The 23,327-nt window shown below is 39.6% G+C and overlaps 1 protein-coding gene across 1 annotated transcript in view; it reads left to right on the top strand.

Moving 5' to 3' along the window:
• The window catches only part of MET (MET proto-oncogene, receptor tyrosine kinase), a 194,349-nt gene that overhangs the window by 110,047 nt on the left and 60,975 nt on the right, over window positions 1–23,327 (top strand). Inside the window, exons 6-10 of the mRNA XM_040343773.1 lie at window positions 3,520–3,671; window positions 3,889–3,991; window positions 4,114–4,250; window positions 6,965–7,126; window positions 13,602–13,701. Of these exons, the coding sequence (XP_040199707.1) occupies window positions 3,520–3,671; window positions 3,889–3,991; window positions 4,114–4,250; window positions 6,965–7,126; window positions 13,602–13,701 (654 nt within the window). The remainder of the gene's footprint in view (window positions 1–3,519; window positions 3,672–3,888; window positions 3,992–4,113; window positions 4,251–6,964; window positions 7,127–13,601; window positions 13,702–23,327) is intronic.

Below are 23,327 nucleotides of genomic sequence, written 5' to 3'. Positions count from 1 at the left end.
GAGAATGGGGTGATGGGCGGGACAAGCTCCGTCAGATTACATACAGCGAGAATCTCCTGGTTACTCAGTGGCCTCTGTAATAGGAAGTCCCGTCTCCTGGGCCGCCATTGGACCAGTGTTCTGTCTATCATAAAAGCTGGTCCAGGAGGTGGGACTTTGTATTAAAGAGGCAGCCGAGTAAACAGGAGATTCTCGCTGTATGTAATCTGACGGCGCTCATCCCACCCCCCCACCCCTCCCTGAGATGGGCATTGATCAGGCTGCATTCATGGCAATGGGGAGGCTGCAGATGAGCTTAAATCAAGATGCATTGATGGGCAATTGTGAGGCTACAAATGGGCATTGACTAAGCTGCATTGATGCGCAAAGGTCAGGCTGCAGATGGGCATTGGTCAAGCTGCATTGATGGGCAATTGTGAAACTGCAGATGGGCATTGATCAGGCTGCATTGATCGGCAATTTTGAGGCTGCAGATGGGCATTGATCAGGCTGCATTGATGGACACTGATCCTTATTTTGCTTCAAGGTTCTTTATTTTAAAAAAAAATCCTGAAACTTCCCTCTTAAAATGAAGGTGCGTGTTATCCGCCTGTGCATGTTATATGCCGATAAATACGGTAATGATAATTAATTTGCCTCTTGGTTGCAGCTACGATGTCTCCCAAAAAAGGTTTAGTCTTCCTTGACACTTGTTTCCATGCTTAAGGTTATAAAACTCAGTATTGCATGATGCTATCACTGCGGTTAACTTGTTTCTGTAGTTTTTTTAAAGTGGTTCTAAAGTTGCAAAATGTTTTCTCTCCCTGCTCTCACTACACTGAGAGCAAACCTGTGAGGTGACAGTGGGCTGAGCTGCACTATGGTGTATATGTACAAAGCCCAGCTTGGGTGCACGCCCTCACATGTGCCCCCATAGCATGCAGTTTGCTATGGGGGCACACGCAGAAGAGGATGAGCAGAAATCGCTGGTGGGGGACCCCAGAAGAGGAGGTAAAGGGCCACTCTGAGCACAAAGCAGGTAAGTATAACATGTTTATTATTTTTTATAAAATATTGCCTTTAGACCCTTTTTTAAGCCTAACCCTGGGCAGTCAACTTGATTCACAGATGAAATACATATAAGAATGTTTCTTTCTTTGTCCTCTATGTTTTCCTCACTGTCCTGGAAGCTTATGGAAAGGATAACAACTCTGGGAGCAACTCCAAAAAAATACAGGAAGAAAGCAAAGGAATAGTGACCAGAAGATTGTTTTTCCATTCCTGATTCACTATGCCTTGTTGTGAACTGTGTCTCTGTATGAGGGCAACCATCTTGGTAGAGGCAGGGCTTTGCTTCCTCCTCTGTGTTGTACATTTTTCTTCATACTACAGGAAAATAATGCTGTTTAACAGAGACTACCACACACTACTACTTACCATTAAACTAAACCGGCATGAAATTAAAGTTGCTAACTGACAGCAAATGTTCTATGGAGGCACCATAACTGTCTGCATATACTACCCATTTGGTACTTTTGGAGAACCATTAAACTTTTAGGATATATGCTAACATGGCTAGCCCCTCTTACTTTCCCCCCAGCCCTTTTAATACAAAAGCAAGCCATAGTGGCATACTTCAGGGTTCCATCAGGCCTGAGACTGCATTCACACCCGAGCGTATCGTCTTTGAGTGTTTTTTTGCGCGTTATTGGCACGTTTTTGTGCGACTTGCATGTTTGTATGTAGCGTTTTTGGGCTTGTTGCTTGGTATTTCAGCTTTTTTAGCTTTTCCATTAGCTTTTCTTTTTTCTTTTAGGAGTTGGGGTTAGGGTTATTTATTATTATTTTATTTATTTTTATATGAATAATAATAAATGAATAAATAAATGTAAAATACATGTACAAATAAATAAATCATTAATAAAAAATAAAAAAAATTCAATAAATTAATACTAAGTAACAATAAATAAATAATTAACCTTTAACTGTAACCCTTACCCCTCAAAAATAATAATGAGTGAGTGAGTGAGTGAGAAACTTATATAGCGCAACAAATGCGAACTTAATCGCCTCAAGGCGATAACTAAACACCCTAACCCTAACACAAAATAAATAATTATTCATGTATTTTTATTCAAGTTTGGGTGTTTATTGTTATGTTATTATTATTATTCGTTCTTAATAATAATAATGTATTTAATATTTTTTTATGGTTAATTATTATTTATGAATGTATTATTGCATAATATTAATTTATTTTACTTATTTATGGTGTGTTTGTGTCATTTGTGTATATATTTTACATGTATTTGTTGATGTATTATTACTATTTTTTACATTTTTCATTTGAGCAGAAAATTGTGCAAAAACAAGCGACAAAATGTGTGAATACTACCCGATTTGAGCGACAAAAAAAGCTCCAGAACTTGCTTGAGCTTTAGGTGTTTGGCTTCAGTTCACATGAAGTGGAGATGTAAACAATCTCTATAGAGAAAAATGTATTTTTCTCCTCCAGCCTTTTGAGCTTCACGCAGATAATCGCTCAGGTGTGGATGCAGCCCCAGAGTTGAGATCTGCATATTGTTCCACCCAGTTTTCAGGAATCCCAATGTAAAATAGATAAAGGTACATTCAAGCTCCTCTAGGTGCCTGCAATTTTGCCGGCAATTTTAAATGTTAACTTACATACAGGTACAGTAGACGCTATAAAAGCTGTATAGAAATATTATTATTATTATTATCATTATTATGTACCCTTTTAAACTGATACTCAAATTCCATCGGCTGAATCATGGGAGAAATCAAGCACTGATTGTGCTATGCATAGTCTTATGAGCACACATCTTCAAGCAGAAAGATAAGAGGGTGTGTACTTAGCTGTGCAAGTGTAATTCAATTTTATCCTCTTCAAATCTATTTGCAAAGATGTAACCTACACACAGCATAGCCCTAAGTAAGCTTTGTGAAAAACTGCAGCGTAAACACAAGTGAGTCATCTGCTCACTTTAAATGCTAAATATTACATTTATAGTATGCATTATATCATATGTAACTGCCTTAAAACAGCAATGTATATGTCCTAATACATAAGGAAATAAAATAAAAAGAAACACTATAACAGACATCTCGTTATAGTACCTTCTTTTCAAAGACTCACATCAATAATGTGCCAAATCTGCTAATTAGTAGAACATTTTAAACAATGCTCTTCCTAATTTCCTTTTTGATTTGAAAAATTACAAATATCATGTGCAGGCTTTAAGGCTACTTTCACACTGAAAGCGCCCGGCCGTCGGCGGTAAAACGCCGATATTTTTTGCGATATAGCGCCTGCAAAGCGCCTCAGTGTTAAACCTAGGACCATATGCAAACTTCCCAAAGTCAGCTGCCCTACACTGACCTAGATCATAATATATATATGCTTCTATAATATTACTGCCATCTTTATTGCTGTTTTTTATACAGTGTTTTATATTATTCACAGAACAAAATCATATATTTAAACATTTAATTTGTTTCCAAATGTTTATTTTTTTTTAGATCATTCCAACATCTGCTCCATTTGATGGGGGTACTCAACTGACAATATGTGGATGGGATTTTATGTTAAACTCTATGGGCTTTCAGGATATTTCAATTTTGATTGGAAAAAATAAATGCAAAATAGATGTGAAGAACAGCAGTGAAAACAAGTAAGAGTTTATTGGTGGTTACATTTTTCTTGCTGACATAATAAAAACAGATATAAATAATTACATTGTACATATCTTTAGTTACAGCAGAATGAATAATAATGATGTTGTAATAGTTATTTCTCAGTAAAATTATGTCAGGAAAGTCAATGTTAAAAATACGTTTTTGTATTATGACGTGTTTTTAAATAATAATAGGTGTATCAATGTATTTAAGGTTGCTCTGCAAGGTCAATCAAGAAGCTACTGTCAATTTCAACATTAGCAGCAGTGTGTCCAATGGAAAACAGACCGTGAACTTTACCACTTTCTCATTTGTGGTAAGTATAGTTTTGCAGCGTGATTTTTTTTTTTATAAATGACGATTTATTACCAAATAAACAAAGTACTGTTTTTTTCAGAATGGATGTACTTACTTGTACTTTATGTCTTTATTTACAAGAACCCTGTGATAGCAGGCATCACTCCTAGTTATGGACCACAGTCAGGAAAGACGCTGCTTACCTTGAAAGGACATTATCTGAACAGTGGGAAGGACAGAAAAGTTTACATTGGGGGAGATGTATGCACCATCAAGAGGTAAATATTACACACTAAACATAGAGAGAAGATAATGACTTTCTGCCTGCATGATGGAAGATTTTGTTTTCTTTTTTAAAAGACTGTCTCATGAAGGCTCTTCTATTGATCAAAATAAATAGCAGAAATGATGCAAAGTCACAATTAGTGACTGCATTATAGGCCAAATGATCTCAAATTAAAAAAAATGTTTCTATTTAATTATTTTTTATAAAAGAACTATGGGCCAGATTCACGTAGGTGAGCGGCGGCGTAACGTATCGTAGATACGTTACACCGCCGCAAGTTTTCATCGCAGGTGCCTGATTCACAGAGCACTTGCAATGAAAACCTACGTCGGCGGCCTCCGGCGCAAGGCGGCCAATTCAAATGGGCGTGTGCCATTTAAATTAGGCGTGCTCCCGCGCCGGACATACTGCGCATGCTCAGTTTTGCAATTCCCGTCTTGCTTTGCGCGCCGTGACGTCATTTTTTCGAACGCCGACGTGCGTAGAGTACTTCCGTATTCCCGGACGTGTTACGCAAACAACGTTAAATTTAAAATTTCGACGCGGGAACGACGGCCATACTTTAAACAGCAATACGTTTGCTGAGTAAAGTTAGGGCAGGTCAAACGACGACTAACTTTGCGACGGGAAACTAGACTAGCAGCGACGTAGCGAATGCGAAAATCCGTCGTGAGATGCCGTAACTCCTAATTTGCATACCCGACGCTGGTTTACGACGCGAACTCCCCCCAGCGGCGGCCACGGTACTGCATCCTAAGATCCGACAGTGTAAAACAATTACACCTGTCGGATCTTATGGATATCTATGCGTAACTGATTCTATGAATCAGTCGCATAGATAGAAACAGAGATACGACGGCGTATCAGGAGATATGCCGTCGTATCTCTTTTGTGAATCTGGCCCTATGATTGCACAGATCATATACAGTATCTCACAAAAGTGGGTACACCCCTAACATTTTTGTAAATATTTTACATAAAGATGGCCTAGGCTATAAAAAGATTGCCAAGACCCTGAAACTGAGCTGCAGTATGGTGGCCAAGACTATACAGTGGTTTAACAGGACAGGTTCCACTCAGAACAGGCTTCGCCATGGTCGACCAAAGTAGTTGAGTGCACATGGTCAGCGCCATATCCAGAGGTTCTCTTTGGGAAATAGACATATGCATTTCTGCAGAGGTTGAAGGGGTGGGGGGTCAGCCTGTCAGTGCTCAGACCATACACCACACACTTTATCAAATTGGTTTGCATGGCTGTTGTCCCAAAGGAAGCATCTTCTAAAGATAATGCACAAGAAAGCCTGCAAACAGTTTGTTGAAGACAAGCAGACTAAGGACATGGATTACTGGAACCATGTCCTGTTGTCTGATAAGACAAAGATAAACTTATTTTGTTCAGGTGGTGTCAAGCGTATGTGGCGGCAACCAGGTCGGAAGTAAAAAGACAAGTGTGTCTGCCTACAATCAAGCATGGTGGTGGGAGTGTCATGATCTGGGACTGCATGAGTGCTGCCGGCACTGATGAGCTATAGTTCATTGAGAGAACCATGAATGCCAACATATACTGTGACACACTGAGGCAGAGCATGATCCCCTCCATTTGGAGACTGGGCAACATGGCAGTTTTGCAACATGACACAACCCCAAACACACATCCAAGACGAGTACTGCTTTGCTAAAGAAGCTGAGGGTAAAAGTGATGGACTGGCCAAGAATGTCTCCAGACCTAAACCTTATTGAGCATCTGTGGGGCATCCTCAAATGGAAGATGGAGGAGCACAAGGTCTCTAACATCTGCCAGCTCTGTGATGTCATCATGGAGGAGTGGAAGAGGACTCCAGTGGCAACCTGTGAAGCTCTGGTGAACTCCATGCCCAAGAGGGTTAAGGCAGTGCTGGAAAATAATGGTGGCCACATAAAATATTGATACTTTGGGCCCAATTTGGACATTTGAGAGTGAAAAAACACCAAATGTAGCACACTTGCTCCCCATTCATGCCTGAGACCTTGTACCACTAACGAGTCACATGACACCAGGGAGGGAAAATGGTCAACAAACATTAATGGCTTTGTGTTGAGTTATTTTTTGGAGACAACAAATGTTATACAGGTTATACACTCACTACACCTCATTGTGTACTTAAAAGTGGGGTATGCCTGTACTTTACATTGTAGCCGTGTAATTTTTTCAGTGTTGTCACATGAAAAGATATAATAAAATATTTGCAAAAATGTGAGGGGTGTACTCACTTTTGTGAGATACTGTATCTATATTTTCAGGTCAGTCCAAATTGCTCCTCTATTCAGTCTAAAAAATATATAGAATAATTGCTAACTGCTTATCATCATTAACATGGGTTTAATAGATAGTAAAATATTACATTTTTACCCTTAATTGCACTTTTAAGAAAGTTATATGTGACTCTAAAGTCATCGTATGTTATTGTAGAAGAAGTAGTAATTGTCCAAGGGTTAAAACATGAATCACTGCTGTCATGGGGCTTTTGAGGAGATGATACTGACCTTTCATTGCTTGCATTTCAAAATCTTCAAAGTAGCTTCTAAGTTTGATCTAATAAGACAGAGTTCTAGGCTGTCAACAGTATTATTACCAAGATCATTTATGGCTTTCTCAAAGTGACTGTCTTTTACGTTGTTCCCTCAGAAACTCTACTTATTATTGTGTCTTTTTTTTTTTCCTTCTAGTGTGTCCAGTACTGCCATTGAGTGTTACACTCCAGGCAAAACAATTGATACATATCCTGTTACACTGAAAATTGACAATGCCCATCGCAAGGCAAGCACATCTTTTACCTATAAAGAGGATCCATCCATTTTTAAAATCGAACCAACAAAGTCTTTCCTTAGGTAAATGCCATTAGATATATTGCATGAAAGGGACCAACATATTGTTACATTTATATGGTACTGGAGTTGTCAATTTAGGTAATTAGAAATCTGTATACATTTTTTTTTTTTTAAGAAATATTGTACATAGGATACACTTGATATTGTTACTTTGGTTGGTTTATCTTGCTGGAGCTAGTGGAGCTCTAGTGGTCTTTGAAATGGGTTACCTATTGACTAAATCAGCCAATCCAGCTTTGCATAAACCAGCACTTTGCTTCAAGTTATTAATCTCTCAGCAGGGAACTATATCATAAGATGTCTTAACTGCATTTCACATTAGGTTTTGAGTCAGCCACATGCTGTGCGTGAATGAGAATCATTAGTAACTTGTACATACTAAAATGTGACATTTCGTAATCAAAGCTTCTGATACTATTTCTTTGGTATTTATATAGGATATTCAATAAGCTTATGGTAAAGGAGACTAACAGAAATCTCTACTCCTGTTTTGGTATTGTTATACTTTCCATACCCTTTACTGCCAATACCCAACAATTATAAAATAGTTCTATGCAAGCTTAAAATAAATAAATTCACAGTTATAAAATATATTAAAATGAACATGTGGCCAGACATTACACGTTAACATATTTACATATTCCGAACAAGCACTAAAAACTCTTTAAAACAAGCTCAACTTCATTTTAGTAGCTAAATGTATTGTGAAGCAATTAATCTTCAAATTTCACAGCAGAGGCACTAAAATCTCAATTTGTTGCCTATTACTTTCAGTTGCAGCAGAATATTGGCAGCGTGCTTGCCTCTAATGTAAACATACAGCAGGTATGAGTCTTTGCTGTGATTTTTGAGGACCTTTGAGAATTAAAGTGTATCTTAACCCAAAATAAAAAATGTAATATAATGTAGCTTACCAATCCTTAGATGTCATTGCTTCATTAGTTTGCTATTTTTATTATTTTTTTCCTTTAGTTTTACCTGGTGATCCAGCAAGCAACACACTTGTATTAGGTAGGCTATATATGGTTAGAATCTTGGCCAGTGTTCTGCCAAATAAGTTCCCCTCCGGTGGATAAGGACCCCCCCCGTACTGCACAGGCGCGGCACTTGTACAGTACGAATTTAACTGAGCCTCCGAAGATGTAGAGCTAAGAGTCATCTCTACACGGCGCCTGCGCACTGACTATGACACATGCCGCATGCTCACGATGCTAGTGCTACTCTGCAAGGGGTGGGGGTGATATTAGCAATAAAGTACACTTCTTAGCGTGGCGTGTTAAAATAAATGAAGGGCGGGTTTTGCACTGTTGATGGTCGGGTTTTGCAATGTTCCCCACTAAGACGTGTACTTTATTGCTAAAAAAAAAAAAAAACGCCCCTTGCACAGTAGCACTAGCATTGGGAGTGTGCGGCATGTGTCATAGTCAGTTTGCAGGCGTCGTGTAGAGCTGACTCTCAGCTCTACATGTTCGGCTATTTTTGGACGCTCATTTGAGTTCGTACTGCGCAAGCGCCGTGCCTGCGCAGTACAGGGGGAACATTTTTGGCAGGACACCGGTTTAGCAGGAAACGGCCGAGATTCGAACCATGTATGGTCAGGCTGAATGTATCAAGCTGACTTGGGTACAACCAGCATGCCGAGTTTTACCTGCTAGTGGCTGTTATAGCCTCTAGCAATAATCACTATCTTCTCCAGGTGGGGACGGCCCCACAGGGAGAAGACAATGACCTGGCAGAAGGGATTTCTGCATCAACACTGTCTGTGTTGATGGGGGAATCGAGGACATTTATCGATGGAGGAGCAATGGGAACACCATTGGGCAGCAATGCTGCCTAGAGTGGGTAGTGTTACATGGATTTTAGTAAAACAGTTCTTGTTAATGCTAGTGAAAGACTTTATCATATATGTCATTTTAATTGTGCCTTTAGTACCACTTTAAATACTTCACAGTACAAGCAGCTGGAGAGGTCATGGCTTGTTTTAAAGCTTTTACTGTTTGTTAAGAATGTGTAAAAGAGGAACACAAGGGGGTGCCAGCTAAGTGCAGCATCACTGAGTTTATTATGATTAAAGAGCCAAATGCGAACTCACAGAAATATAAAATCAAAGAGCGTATCTGCACCCATGCCACATTGGATGGAAGCTTGTGTTCCTCTTTTGTAATTTTAGAGATGTGTTCCTGTCTCGGATGGAGCTGCCTACTGAAGTGCAACAACCTTCCAATGGGATTTTTATGAACTTCTTGTGAACATTTTGTGAACTACCTATGCCACACAAGCATATATTTACATTTAACTAGGGGGGTAAAGGCTTACTCATGTTGATGGTGCATTAGCATTTGTTTGCACCACAATTTCAATTGTGTGTTAAAGCGGAGGTTCACACAAAAAGTGAACCTCCGCTTTTTGGATCCCTCCCCCCCTCCGGTGACACATTTGGCACCTTTCAGGGGGAGGGGATGCAGATACCTGTCTGAGACAGGTATTTGCACCACGTCCGGGTCGGTTCCCCGCGGGGAATCCAGCCTGTGACGTCACTCCCCCCCCGCTGTCTTCTGGAAACACTGTTACCAGGAGAGAGCGGGGACCAGTCACAGCGTGCCGCGATCCTCGCGCATGCGCAGTAGAGAATCAGGCAGTGAAGCCTCACTTCCTGATTCCCTCACCGAGGATGGCGGCGGAAGCAGCCTCGGCTGCTGACATCGCGAGCATGCTGGACAGGTAAGTGTCCATTTTTAAAAAGTCAGCAGCTGCCATATTTGTAGGGTGCTGGTCCTGTTACAAAACACCTCTGAGAGTCTCTGCCTATGATGAGAGTGGGTGCCTTTCCTCCAATCAGCAATTTTAGCTATCATGGCTGTATGCCCAGACATCACACTCTGTGTTAAACAGGAAGAGAAAATTTCTTAACACGATCTGAACTTTTTAAACAGTATATAAATGTGAAGACAGCAGATATGGATGTAAAACTTATGTAGGGAGATTTTTTTCATCTCAGTGTATCATCTGAGGCTGTTCACTTCACTGGGTGTATGAAGGGTTTACATCTACTTGAATGACTCTGATGACACTGTAAGTGAATATTGAATGTCAAACTAGCATATTGAATGTAAATAGTGTCAAGAATATTCGCTAAATGCTAACCTTGTTCCTGTTTTAGCTGTAGCATTATGGTTATACCAATGCCCAGGTTCAAAAGTAAGGAAACTTTCACTGCTCCTGGGTATCGGCAATGGGAAACGGTTAATGGTCTATTAAGACTGCTTTACCATTTCACTGTATTTATTTAAAAACGATTTAGAAAAACAATTTGGACTAAAGGTGCAAATTACACAAACAAATATCAAAAAAATATTATATTTGTTAAAGTTAAAATTGACAGAATAAAATCCATCTAAATATACAGACAATTTCAGGGTGTGCAAAATGACAAAATTCTCTACATGTTTCACCACTGTTTAGTAGCTTCCTCAGGAGAATTACATTTGTCAGGCACTATCTACTGAAAAACAGAAGAAAGAAAAAACACAACATTTAATTACAAACAATTAATACAGAAATACACATATCATAGAAATATATACAAGATTAGTATCCAATCCCATATTGGTTGAGGTCACAAAGACCAAATTATAGTAGGAGCAACAATTACCGGTATGCAGATGGATTGATTGAAAAATAGAAGAGGCAACCCAAAAAGAAGGTATATCGTAGAGGGTGGTATATGTTAAAAGACTAAGAAAACTACTAAAAAGACTAAAAAAAACTAGAGGACAGTGAAAAATCCAACCTGAGTAAAGAAGGAAGGAAAAATGGCTTAATGTGGGACCAGTGATTATAAAGATATTCCACAAATCATAAGATACAGATAGAGCAACAAATCATTTGGAATTCTGCATGGATTAGGCTGAATATATTAATTCAAGCCAGAAGAATAGATATCCACAATTCCCAAGGATGGACGGCTAACAATTCAGAGAAGCCCAAAAAAGGCTCTCAAAGCCTGTATTTAATTAAACTAGGGCTGTTACTGATTAAAATGTTCATGTTCGATTAATCGTTTTTTTTTAATCGAATAATCAACTCATTTTGAATAATTATAACGAACATACATTTTTCAGATCACCACCATATATAGTCCCCACTGTAATATCCACAGACATCTCCCCCACTGTAATATCCACAGACATCTCCACCACTGTAATATCCACAATCACCCCACTGTAATATCCACAGACACCTCCTCACTGTAATATCCACAGACATCTTCGCCACTGTAATATCCACAATCACCCCCACTGTAATATTTATAATCACCCCCACTGTAATATTTACAATCACCCCCACTGTAATATCCAAATTAACGATTAATTGAGGAATTAATCTTTAAATTCCACAGCCCTAAATTAAACATCATTTTTTTTTCTTCTCTATACTACAACTTTCTACTTTTTCTATTATAATGTATATCCTTACTGCAAATATGGATAAATGTTAGGCAAAGTTATAATTAACTGGATAAATGTGTGACATTACTTTATTAGTGACTTTCCATTCAAAATTCCCAGTCATTGGCACAACACATTTTTTATTACAAAATATCCTTATTTATTTAATGATAGACTGGAAAAAAGAGAGAAGAGAAAAGAATGAGGTTAGTCAATGTTCAATATCTGTAACTAGGAAGGCAGCAAACCAGAAAATGTTCTTTGTGCTTTCGTCAGCGTTTTATGATAACATTACAATTAATTACATTTTATTAGCTCTTCCATCTATTATTTTACACTGGAGAGAACTGCTGCATATAGAGCACATCATTACATTTAGAGGTAATCAATATATCTAGAAATGTAAGGTCTTTGGAAAATGTAAGTTTGCAGTGTGTCAGGAGCCTTGGGGGAGTTAAGGAAACCATTTCATAACTGGGATGCCAGGACATAAGATTATATTTGATTAACTGAAATGGTGCAATTAGTGACTAAGCTCTGTAGCTAATTTGGGTATTGTTTCCTGAATCCTTAAATATTACAAAAGGGACTGCTACAGATTAAAGCTACATTTTTAAAAATACAATATCTGGTTCCCAGAATTGTTTGGAAGTTAATTTAATATTTAATAAAGTTTGGATGGGGCCCGATTTAGGACTATACTCAAAGATCTGCTTTGCTCCACCTGTGTATCAGACTTTTTCTTTAAGATCTTTTTAATGTTCATTCTTGTGCTGACAGTATAACTAGACTAGGTTATGGTGAAATAGGCTAAAAAAGGAACCAAATGGTCCTCCACTATACCAAAAATAAACCTTAAAATAGAATGTATCTGACTTGCATCACAATTTAAGTGTTTGGGCCATGTGAATAGATTCTCATTGCCCCTGGGCTAACTGTGCATGTAGAACTGCTGGTTTAGAGAACATACCACTTTAGGAAGACTCTGCTGTGCCTCGCACTGGTTTAGAGGAGCCCAACACCAAATAAGCCATGGTTTCTCTTTGTATAAACATGTAAACATGGTTCATCTGGGGTTCCTAGCACTAGTCATAAACAACAATAGCACTGTAATTTGCTTGAAGAACTAAGATGGGTACACACTAGTAGGTTTTTGTTCCTATGTATGGATATTCATACAAAAATACATTTAATGATTTGATGAATGCTGTTCGAAAGTTCTTTCAAATTTAGTTTACTTTTAACAATCAATTTTTTAATGAATCTTGATGGACCTTGATTAAAAAATCTATTGAGTGTACTTAAAATCAAAAAGTTCAAACAAGGTTCTTCTAGTGTATGGCCAGCTTAAAGGTCAAGCTTTTGGACATGCTAGAGTGTATAGTTCCTCATAGTGTCTGCATGTTTAGGTTTAGATACCATGTTTCAGCTACAGGTGAAAGCTGAACTTTTAGTCTTTGAGAAATAGAGAAAGTATAGGAGAGGTAGTCCTATCTATGTAACTACAATAGCAGAAATGAAATTGTAATTTGATATTTTAAACCATGCCGTGACTGTAACTGTTGGAAGACTACACCAATTTGTAATCCTATTATCTTAATTATCTAGGAATAATTATTTACTACCTAATTCCATAATTGTTAATACTTTTGTCAAGCAAAGGAAAAAAAATATATGTGTGTGTGTTCTAACCTGCAATGACAGCATTGTTTTATTGAAATAGTCAGAGTAGTAGTTTTGTGGGGAAAAATAAAAGAGTAACTAACCATAATACATTTTAATAGCATGATTGAAGTGGAAATCATAGTGAGCTTTCATAGCTTAAGATAACATTAAACAGTTTACAAATGTACTAAGAACCCGTGCATTCTATATTGTCTACTATAGTTATCCATGATAGGTGCTATCTGTTAATAACATGGTATCACCCTTAAAATTATGGTTTTGTAGTCTTTTTTTTTTTTTTGTGGCATAATATGCAATACCTAGGACTGACACAATGCCTAATGATAAATGTATGTTCACAGTGGAGGAAGCACAATCACAGCACATGGGCGAAATCTCAATGCAGTTGCCTCACCAAAGATGGTAATCCAGTTATCGGAACCAGAAAAACGTTATAATATGGTGAGCAATATGTTTTATTTATTATATTTTGTTCTTGCTCGTTTACCTGTCAATTGCAACCTCACAAATAAATTGCACGTATTTGTTTTTTGAGTTTCCTGTACCATAAGATATCATAAAGTAACTATAAATCAGATTAAAATTAATATCCTGGAATTTTTGCTTCCTGCAGTTTTGCCTGAAACATATCAACAATGAATAGATTTCTAGTGCGCTTAAATTTTGTTGTTGTTATTCCAAGGGGGTTAAATACCACGGACTTTATGTTTGCTTTTGCAATGGCGCCATATACAGTATCTCAGAAAAGTGAGTACACCCCTCACATTTTTGTAAATATTTTATTATATCTTCATGTGACACTGAAGAAATTGCACTTTGTTACAATGTAAAATAATGAGTGTACAGCCTGTATAACAGTGTAAATTTACTGTCCCCTCAAAATAACTCAAAATAATTTAACACACAGACATTAATGTCTAAACCGCTGGCAACAAAAGTGACTACACCCGTAAGTGAAAATGTCCAAATTAGCCATCCCACCCCCCATTGTCATGTCACTCATTAGTGTTACAAGATCTCAGGTGTGAATGGGGAGCAGGTGTGTTAAAAAAAAAAAATCAAATATTTTATTGAAATTTTAAGAATTAAATACATAACAAAAAATATACATAAATCATATAATTCATATAATATGTAGATTACACAAAATACTTCTCAAAAGGAGAATTCAAATGTTGTATAGATACATACCATGTCCAAAGAGGACAAAGACAAAAAGAGGAAGAGGGAAAGGGGAGGAAAAGGAAAAGGAAGGGAAAGAGAAAAAAGAAGAGAGGGAATATATATATATGATTAAATTTAGTGTTATCGTTCTTACTCTCTCATAATGGTCCCTGGAAGTTCAACATGGCACCTCAAGATCTCTCTGAGGATTTAAAAAAAAGAATTGTTGCTTTACATAAAGATGGCCTAGGCTATAAGAAGATTGCCAAGACCCTGAAATTGAGCTGCAGTACGGTGGCCAAGACCATACAGCGGTTTAACAGGAGAGGTTCCATTCAGAACACGCCTCGACATGGTCGACCAAAGTAGTTGAGTGCACGTGCTTAGCGTCATATCCAGAGGTTGTCTTTGGGAAATAGACATATGAGTGCTGCCAGCATAGGGGTGTACTCACTTTTGGCCAGCGGTTTAGACATTAATGGCTATGTGTTGAGTTACTTTGAGGGGAAGCAAATTTACACTGTTATACAAGCTGTACACTCACTACTTTACATTGTAGCAAAGTGTAATTTTTTGTCACATGTTGTCACATGAAAACATATAATAAAATATTTACAAAAATGTGAGGGGTGTACTTACTTTTGTGAGATAATGTATGACTATTTTCTCATTATAAATTTTACTAATCAAAATGTTAAACATGCATTTATTTATACCTGTATTATACTAGTGGTTTAGAAATCCCCAGGTCTTTATTTTTTCTAGTGTAGAGTAACTTTTGGGGACAAAGTAAGAGCTCTACTGCTAAAAATCACTAATGTCAGCAATGAAAAAAAATTGTAACTAACGACGTAATTGCCATAGCCACTGGCTAAGAAGAGATTTATTACAGCTACAGGTCGAACCTGTGCTACATCATTACATTAGAGTTTTCTGCTGCAAATCCCTCTCCTGGAGTAAATTGTTGCTAAGACATTGAGGTGAATGCAGAGTATTTGTCGCCGACCAACTGAGCTACAAATCGCTGTAAAATTACTAAGTTAGCAACTTCATAAAAAAATAACTATGATTTCCTTAGCGAGAAATTGCAAAAGTAAAAAAAAGCATTGCTGTTTATAAACCACCTGTCTCACATGGTCTTAAAAAGCAGCAGTACATCTTAGAACACACTGTAGGATACTATTAATCATTCTAATATATTTAGGTGTGTGTATAAAGCTTGATGATTGTTATTTTTTCAGAGACAGGAAAAGTGGGCCTATTTACCAGAAACATGGTGGAAACATGGTTGAACTAAAAATAACATTCTATGAAACAAAACCGTCTCGTTAGGCAAGATAAAACATGACATGGGAAAATCTCAGCCTTTGCCAAGTTGCAGCTCCTAATCCTTGTTACTTTCCTCCTAATACTAGTCTGCTTAACCTTCCGCAGTTCATTCTCATACTGTCACACTCCTCGTGTCTATCATTTTCCTGTTTATGAAAGAATAGCATGGTGCTTATTTATATACCACACACCTGCCTTATCAGTGGGACAAAGGTTACTATTATATAACTTTTATATAACAATGACAGAGTCAAAACTCAAACCATAGCAATCAGAAAAGTTTATTTTTGTATCATATTGCTCAGTAGTAATTTCTATAAAATTCTGGTACTATGAGCATTACTAAAGCCAGCCATAGACTGTTCCTTTTGCACAAGCCAAGATTCAAACCATGCATGGGCAGACTGAATGTACCCAAGTTGAGCAATTTGCTCAACTTGGGTACAACCAGCCTGTCGGATTTTAGATGCGATTATTGCTAACAGGTATTAAAGCCGCTAGCTGTAATCACTGTTTTATCCAGGCAAGGGTGGCTGCCCCCCCCCCCCCCCCAACAGGAAAACACAATGGCTCCACAGGAGGGATTCCCCCATCAACACTTTCTGTGTTGATGAGGGAGTCAAGTGATTTTTTTTTTCCTGAAGAAAAAATATATCTTCAACTATGCATTTGAAACATTGCTTAGATAAGATAACTAGACATTAAAAGCCAGTTTTATCACTTTCTTAGGTCAGTAAACAACAAAGGTCTTAAGGTACTCATAGGTATTAGGTGACAGTAATCCAAGTCTATTGCTGGAAATGATCCATAAGTCTCCACTTGTGTGAGTTTACTTACATATGCACTAGAGGGACTTGAGGAACATGTTTGGGAAACACTGCCCTACTCTTTGTTCCTCAATTTTTTTGTGTGTGTTATGTTATTATACTTGTTGTTATCCTTGTTGTGTCATTTTAAATACATTTCTTCAAGGTATATATGAGATGACAAGCTGGCATCCCTTACACCGCAAACAATCAAAAGATTTCCCAGCACACTTACCAGCCAGCCTGCAAAACAACCAAATTGGCCCTGTCTAACAGTTTACACAAAAAAACAGAGAGTTTTGTTTGCACACATTTGCAAATACATGCATAAGCTACAGTGCCCACGTCAAGGGGCCTCTGTATATACTACAGTCCTAACTCTAAAATTGACAGAGCCTCCATAGTAAATGCACATATACATCAATGGATAGGTTAAGGGTGAGTGTGCCTCGAGGGAGCCCATTCCTTCTTAAAGGCACAGGGATGCACATTTGCACATGTTCCATATACCTCATGTCCAAACAATGCTGGAACAGAGAACAGGGGATGAGAGAGCATAGAGTGGCATTGGTGCCAAATGTCCTGTCCATGGAAGCTCACTTCTGGCTGATAGGAGGATCACAAAGGGGCATGGCCACAGGAGAAGATACTATGGAGAAGCAGACTGGACAGCAGCTGGTTGGAACACTTGAGTATGCGATAGGCTGAAACCTTGGTCTGAGACAGGTTGGGGTCAGCAACCAAGAAGGGAGGCAGCAGGCAAGACAGTCACGGTCTGGAGGAAGATCAACCTTACTCGGCTAAGTCAGCAGAATTTTTGTTAATAGGCAGGCTAACATCACACTGAGAAGTCAGCAAAAATGAGCCGTGGTCAGGAACTAACTGAGTCAGCACTGAATAAGCAGATCACAGGAACAAATATAGGTAAACACTTCACGGCTCAGCTCTGTTCATTAAATAGGCCATCTTGCTCTAAGGCTGGGATTAGGCGTGCGGACCTGTACACATGCATGCCCATATGTCCGCACAGGGTGCCCATGCGAATTAGAAAACAAACACAAATTAACATGCTTATGTGAACTAACCTGTTCACGCAAACATGAATGCACACAAAACTGACTGGCAGATTCTGTTGATTGGTGCATGTGCGTGTCATCTTCTGATACCATCCTGATAATTAAAACCTGTAAAAAACACAAATAACAGCACAAATTTGCAGAAATATATGAACTCCAAGAAAATAGTAGTGTAGTGCTTATAGTTGGCATCAGAAACCAAAGACTAAATAGTCTTCCAGCATAATGCACACAGGGGCACTATAGGGCAAGTAAAAAACACAAATAACAGCACAAATTTGGAGAAATATATGAACTCCAAGAAAATAGTAGTGTAGTGCTTATAGTTGGCATCAGAACCCAAAGGCTACAAAGTTTCAATCTGACCACTGAGCCCCTAAACTACCCCATAGCTATTTGTGAAGGCATTCTAATTACAACCATATGTCCAGTAGAGCTTTTCTACAGTCATATGCGCAGCCATTGCTTTAACCACATGCCGACCGCCGCACACAGATATACGTTGGCAGAATGGCATGGGCAGGCAAAAGGACGTATATATATACGTCCCCTTTAAGAAGCAACATTGTGGATGCGCATGCACCTGCCGCGAGCTCCGTGACTCCGACCGCGGGTCCCGCGGACTAGATGTCCGTGGGCATACCCACGATAGTGTCACAGTGAGAAAAAAGGGGGAAATGCTTATGTAAACAAGAATTTCCCCAGTCTTCCTAGTGACAGGACAGTGACCACAGCTTCCTGTAATCGGAAGCGGTGATCACTGTCCTGTCACACACAGCCCATCCCCCCTACAGTTAGAAGCACTCACTAGGGCACACTTAACCCCTACAGCGCCACCTAGTAGTTAACCCTTCACTGCCAAAGCTCTATTAGTGGGGGGGAAAAGGACGTCAATTTTGTTTGGGAGCCACGTCGCACTACTACGCACATGTCAGTTAAAGTGACGCAGTGCCGATTTGCAAAAAGGGGCCTGGTCTTTGACCAGCAAAACGGTCCGCGGCTTAAGTGGTTAAGAAGACATGTCAAATCCCACAATCATGTGAGCAGTCATGCTACACTGTGGATACACACTATATGGCCAAAAGTTTGTGGACAGCTGACCATCACATCTCACAGAATAAATATGAGTATGAATAATTGCTGGACATTCTATTCCAAAACCATAGACATTAATATATAGCTAGAAACGTTGGCATTCCAATACATTCATTATGTGTTCAGTACCATTGCAGTAGCGTTGCAGTCAGAGCTTTGTGCAGGCCACTTCAAGTTACTCCTCACCAACTGCACCGAAACCATGGGCCAGATTCAGGTAGAAGTGCGGCGGCGTAACGTATCGTAGATACATTACACCGCCGCAAGTTTTCATCGCAAGTGCCTGATTCACAAAGCAGTTGAAAACTACGCCGGCGGCCTCCAGCGTAAGCCCGCGTAATTTAAAGGGGCGTGTGCCATTTAAATTAGGCGCGCTCCCGCGCCGGACCTACTGTGCATGCTCCCTTTTGAATTACCCGCCATGCTTTGCGCGACGTGACGTAGTTTTTTCGAACGGCGACATGCGTAGCGTATTTTCGTATTCCCGGACGTCTTACGCAAACAACGTGAATTTTTAAATTTCAATGCGGGAACGACGGCCATACTTTATACAGCACATACGTGTGCTGTGTAAAGTTAAGGCACCAAAAACGACGACTAACTTTGCGACGGGAAACTAGACTAGCGGCGACATAGCGAACGCGAAAAACCTTTTTTTGTTCGCTGTAACTCCTAATTTGCATACCCGACGCTGGTTTACGACGCGAACTCCCCCCAGCGGCGGCCGCGGTATTGCATCTTAAGATCCGACAGTGTAAAACAATTACACCTGTCAGATCTTATGGCTATCTATGCGTAACTGATTCTATGAATCAGTCGCATAGATAGAACAACAGATACGACGGCGTATCAGGAGATACGCCGTCGTATCTGCTCTGTGAATCTGGCCCCATGTTTTTATAGACCTGGCTTTGTATGCAGGGGAATAACCATTCTAGAAGAGAGAAGGGTCTTCCCCAAACTCTTGTCACAAGTTTGGAAGTGTAAATTATTGTCCAAAATTACTTTGCTTGCTGTCATTTTTGACCACGCTCCAGCGCTCCAGCCCACCATACAACCATATGAATAAATGTAGGCCTTTTTTTATTTTATTTTTATTTCACGGTGTTATATTTCAAAAAATACAGTACAGTATTCCATTAAGTCTGTCTCTTCTGATTCATATTGACAAACAGATCGTTTTCAGATTTCTCCAATAATATAAACAAAATGTAAAGGCGGCATACCATTATTTCCATTAAAATAAACATAATTCAATTACACGTAAAGGTGCTGCTTTGCGGGCAGTATTCTAATTGAGTAGCCAGTAGATTAAATTACAGCATTTCCTCATTGTTCTGCAATCCAATATTTCTTGAAAACTAAAACCATCATATTCTTCAATTGCTAAAACCAATTTGGAGCTTAAAATGTCATGTCAAATCACATAACAGCAAGGTCATCGCAAATGAGATTTTCCTGCCCCTACCAATCAGTCATATTGCATCACTTCTAAAGAGCATTATTAGATTTTATCATTCCGTAAGAGCATCTTCTCCACTGACCTGTCTGGTAAAATGTGTGGTCTGCACTTGTGAACCACTTCTATAGAATAGCCTCAAAGAGAGTTACATATACCACGATTATTAATTTAAAGGACATCGCTACTCGACAGTTGATAACAAGAGCAATGAATTCACCAATAATACAATAAAAGGAAAGATTACCGAATATGGGAGCCAGTCACAGTTCAAAGAATGTGTAACCCTCTTCAGAGCTTGGTGTCAGCCCAGGCATTGAAGTCAAGTAACTAAAAGAAAACGATCTTTCTTTGAGCAGCCTTCTCTTTAAAAATTAAGGGTTTGCAATAGTTACCAATAAAGTCATTTCTGTATTTCATGTTATAATATCTGCAGATAAAAAATAATGCCATTTTGATTAAAAATGCTATATTTTAGCAATAGAGCAAAAGGGCTTCTTTTGTAAATATCACCCTTTTTTAAATGCTTAGACATACATTGCCTAGTGGTGTTCACATTATCTTTATTTGAATTCTGTCCTCAGGAGGCTGTCCTGGTTAACGTAGTAAGTACTGTAGTGAGCTAACACCCTAATGCCTTTTGTTCTGCTCATTTATTCCTTCATATTAAGTAGGGTTGTCCCGATACCACTTTTTTAGGACTGAGTACGAGTACCGATACTTTTTTTCAAGTACTCGCCGATACCGAATACCGATACTTTTTTTTAAATGTGTCCCCAAATGCAACCATGTCCCCCCACAAATGCAGCCATGCCCCCCCCCCATATCCAGCCATGTCCCCCCCATATCCAGCCATGTCCCCCCATATGCAGCCATTGTCTCCCCCCATATGCAGCCATTGTCTCCCCCCATATGCAGCCATTGTCTCCCCCCATATGCAGCCATTGTCTCCCCCCATATCCAGCCATGTCTCCCCCCATATGCAGCCATTGTCTCCCCCCATATCCAGCCATGTCTCCCCCCATATGCAGCCATTGTCTCCCCCCATATGCAGCCATTGTCTCCTCCCATATGCAGCCATTGTCTCCCCCCATATGCAGCCATTGTCTCCCCCCATATGCAGCCATTGTCTCCCCCCATATGCAGCCATTGTCTCCCCCCATATCCAGCCATGTCTCCTTACCTGCATCCCGCTGCCAGCCCGACTGGTTAATACGCGCGTGGAACATTACAGCTTTGAATAGCTGTAATGATTCGCGCCGCGCTGCGTATAGACACTCCCCCTTGCTCCGGATTGGACAGTTCACCCGAGCAAGGGGGAGTGTCTATACGCGGCGGGGCGGGAAAGACTACAGCTATTCAAATGAATGCTGTAATGTTCCCCGCCCGTATTAACTAAGCTGGGATGCGGCGGGATGCGTCGTAGCGGCGGGCGGCGTCAGCGGCGGCGGGGGGGGAGTATTGCATTTTGGTATTGGGGGTATTTGCGGGAGTACGAGTACTCCCGCAAATACTCGGAATCGGTCCCGATACCGATACTAGTATCGGTATCGGGACAACCCTAATATTAAGACTAATTAGCACAAATAAAATATTGCAGTGTATTGACTGAGCTCTTTAATAAGTAAACAGAGTCCATGAGGATGGACAGCAGAAATTTAAGTAGCTGGGAATTCAAAATGAATCCCAGCCAATCTCTAGAAGAGTTTCCCACTATGGAAGACCTGCTTTAACCACAGCAAAATATATTTGATTTCATTGCACTGCTATCACGGTAGGCTCCGTGCAGCCTTCACAATATAAACCTTTTATTATTCACGGAAGCCAAGGTGAAAGATCTAATCTTTACTCTTTTGTTGTTTTTTTATATTACTCCATCAATTTTAGCAAGAAATTCTTAGTGAAAACATATTTATATCAGGGTGGATATAAATCAATACCGTATTTTCCGGCGTATAAGACGACTTTTTGGATGCAAAAAAATGCATCCAAAGTCGGGGGTCGTCTTATACGCCGGGTATGGTCTCCGTGCAGCTGCGATCGTCATAATTTCAAAGCTGCGCGCCGTCTTCTCAGCGCGTCCTCGCTGTCCTGTGATAGGCGGAACAGAAATCTTCCCAGCAGCGCCTCTGTTCTGTTTTCCGCCTATCACGGATGCCTTCTCATCCTCGGACGAGATGAGAAGGCATCCGTGATTGGCGGAACATAGAACAGAGGCGCTACTGGGAAAATTTGTGTTCTGCCAATCACAGGACACGCTGAGAAGACGGCGCGCGGCTTTGAAATCATGGACGCTCGCAGCAGACGGAGACTGTCACCGGCCTGCAAAACGTGAGTGATGGCACAGTGGGGGGGAAAGTGGGGGCATGTAATGTGATGGCACTGTGGGGGCATGCAATGTGATGGCACTGTGGGGGAAAGTAATGTGATGGCACTGTGGGGGCATGCAATGTGATGGCACTGTGGGGGAAAGTAATGTGATGGCACTGTGGGGGCATGCAATGTGATGGCACTGTGGGGGCATGCAATGTGATGGCACTGTGGGGGAAAGTAATGTGATGGCACTGTGGGGGAAAGTAATGTGATGGCACTGTGGTGGCATTTAATGTGATGGCACTGTGGTGGCATTTAATGTGATGGCACTGTGGGGGCATGTAATGTGATGGCACTGTGGGGGCAAGTAATGGCACAGTGGGGGCATGTAATGGCACAGTGGGGGCATGTAATGGCACAGTGGGGGCATGTAATGGTATCCCAAAACCAAAATTTTTCCTGGAAAATTAGGGGGTCGTCTTATACGCCGAGTCGTTTTTTACGCCGGAAAATACGGTAGTTTAAAACAAACATCTGATTTTCTTTTTTATTTAAATCTGATTTTTTTTTTTTTATTTAAATAGATTTTTTTTTGTCAAATTTATTTTAATAAAATGCTTTTGAAGTTAAAATCTATCTAAAGATAGTTTTATATTTATCAAGATTAATAATTTAGTTTATTTAGCATGAAATGGAGCTTAGCATGAGGCTGTATATTCTGCTATATTTTACATTCTTTCGTAAACTCATTCAATGAATCCAAGCTCTGCAAGCTGAGATAGCATGCACTGCATTGATGCATTCACGCAATTTCACAGTAACAAT

The sequence above is a fragment of the Rana temporaria genome, chromosome 3 (genome assembly GCF_905171775.1).
Source record: "Rana temporaria chromosome 3, aRanTem1.1, whole genome shotgun sequence".
Classification (NCBI taxonomy): domain Eukaryota; kingdom Metazoa; phylum Chordata; class Amphibia; order Anura; family Ranidae; genus Rana; species Rana temporaria.
Note: the sequence above shows the minus strand (reverse complement) of the source record. Positions and strands in the feature narration are given on the sequence as shown.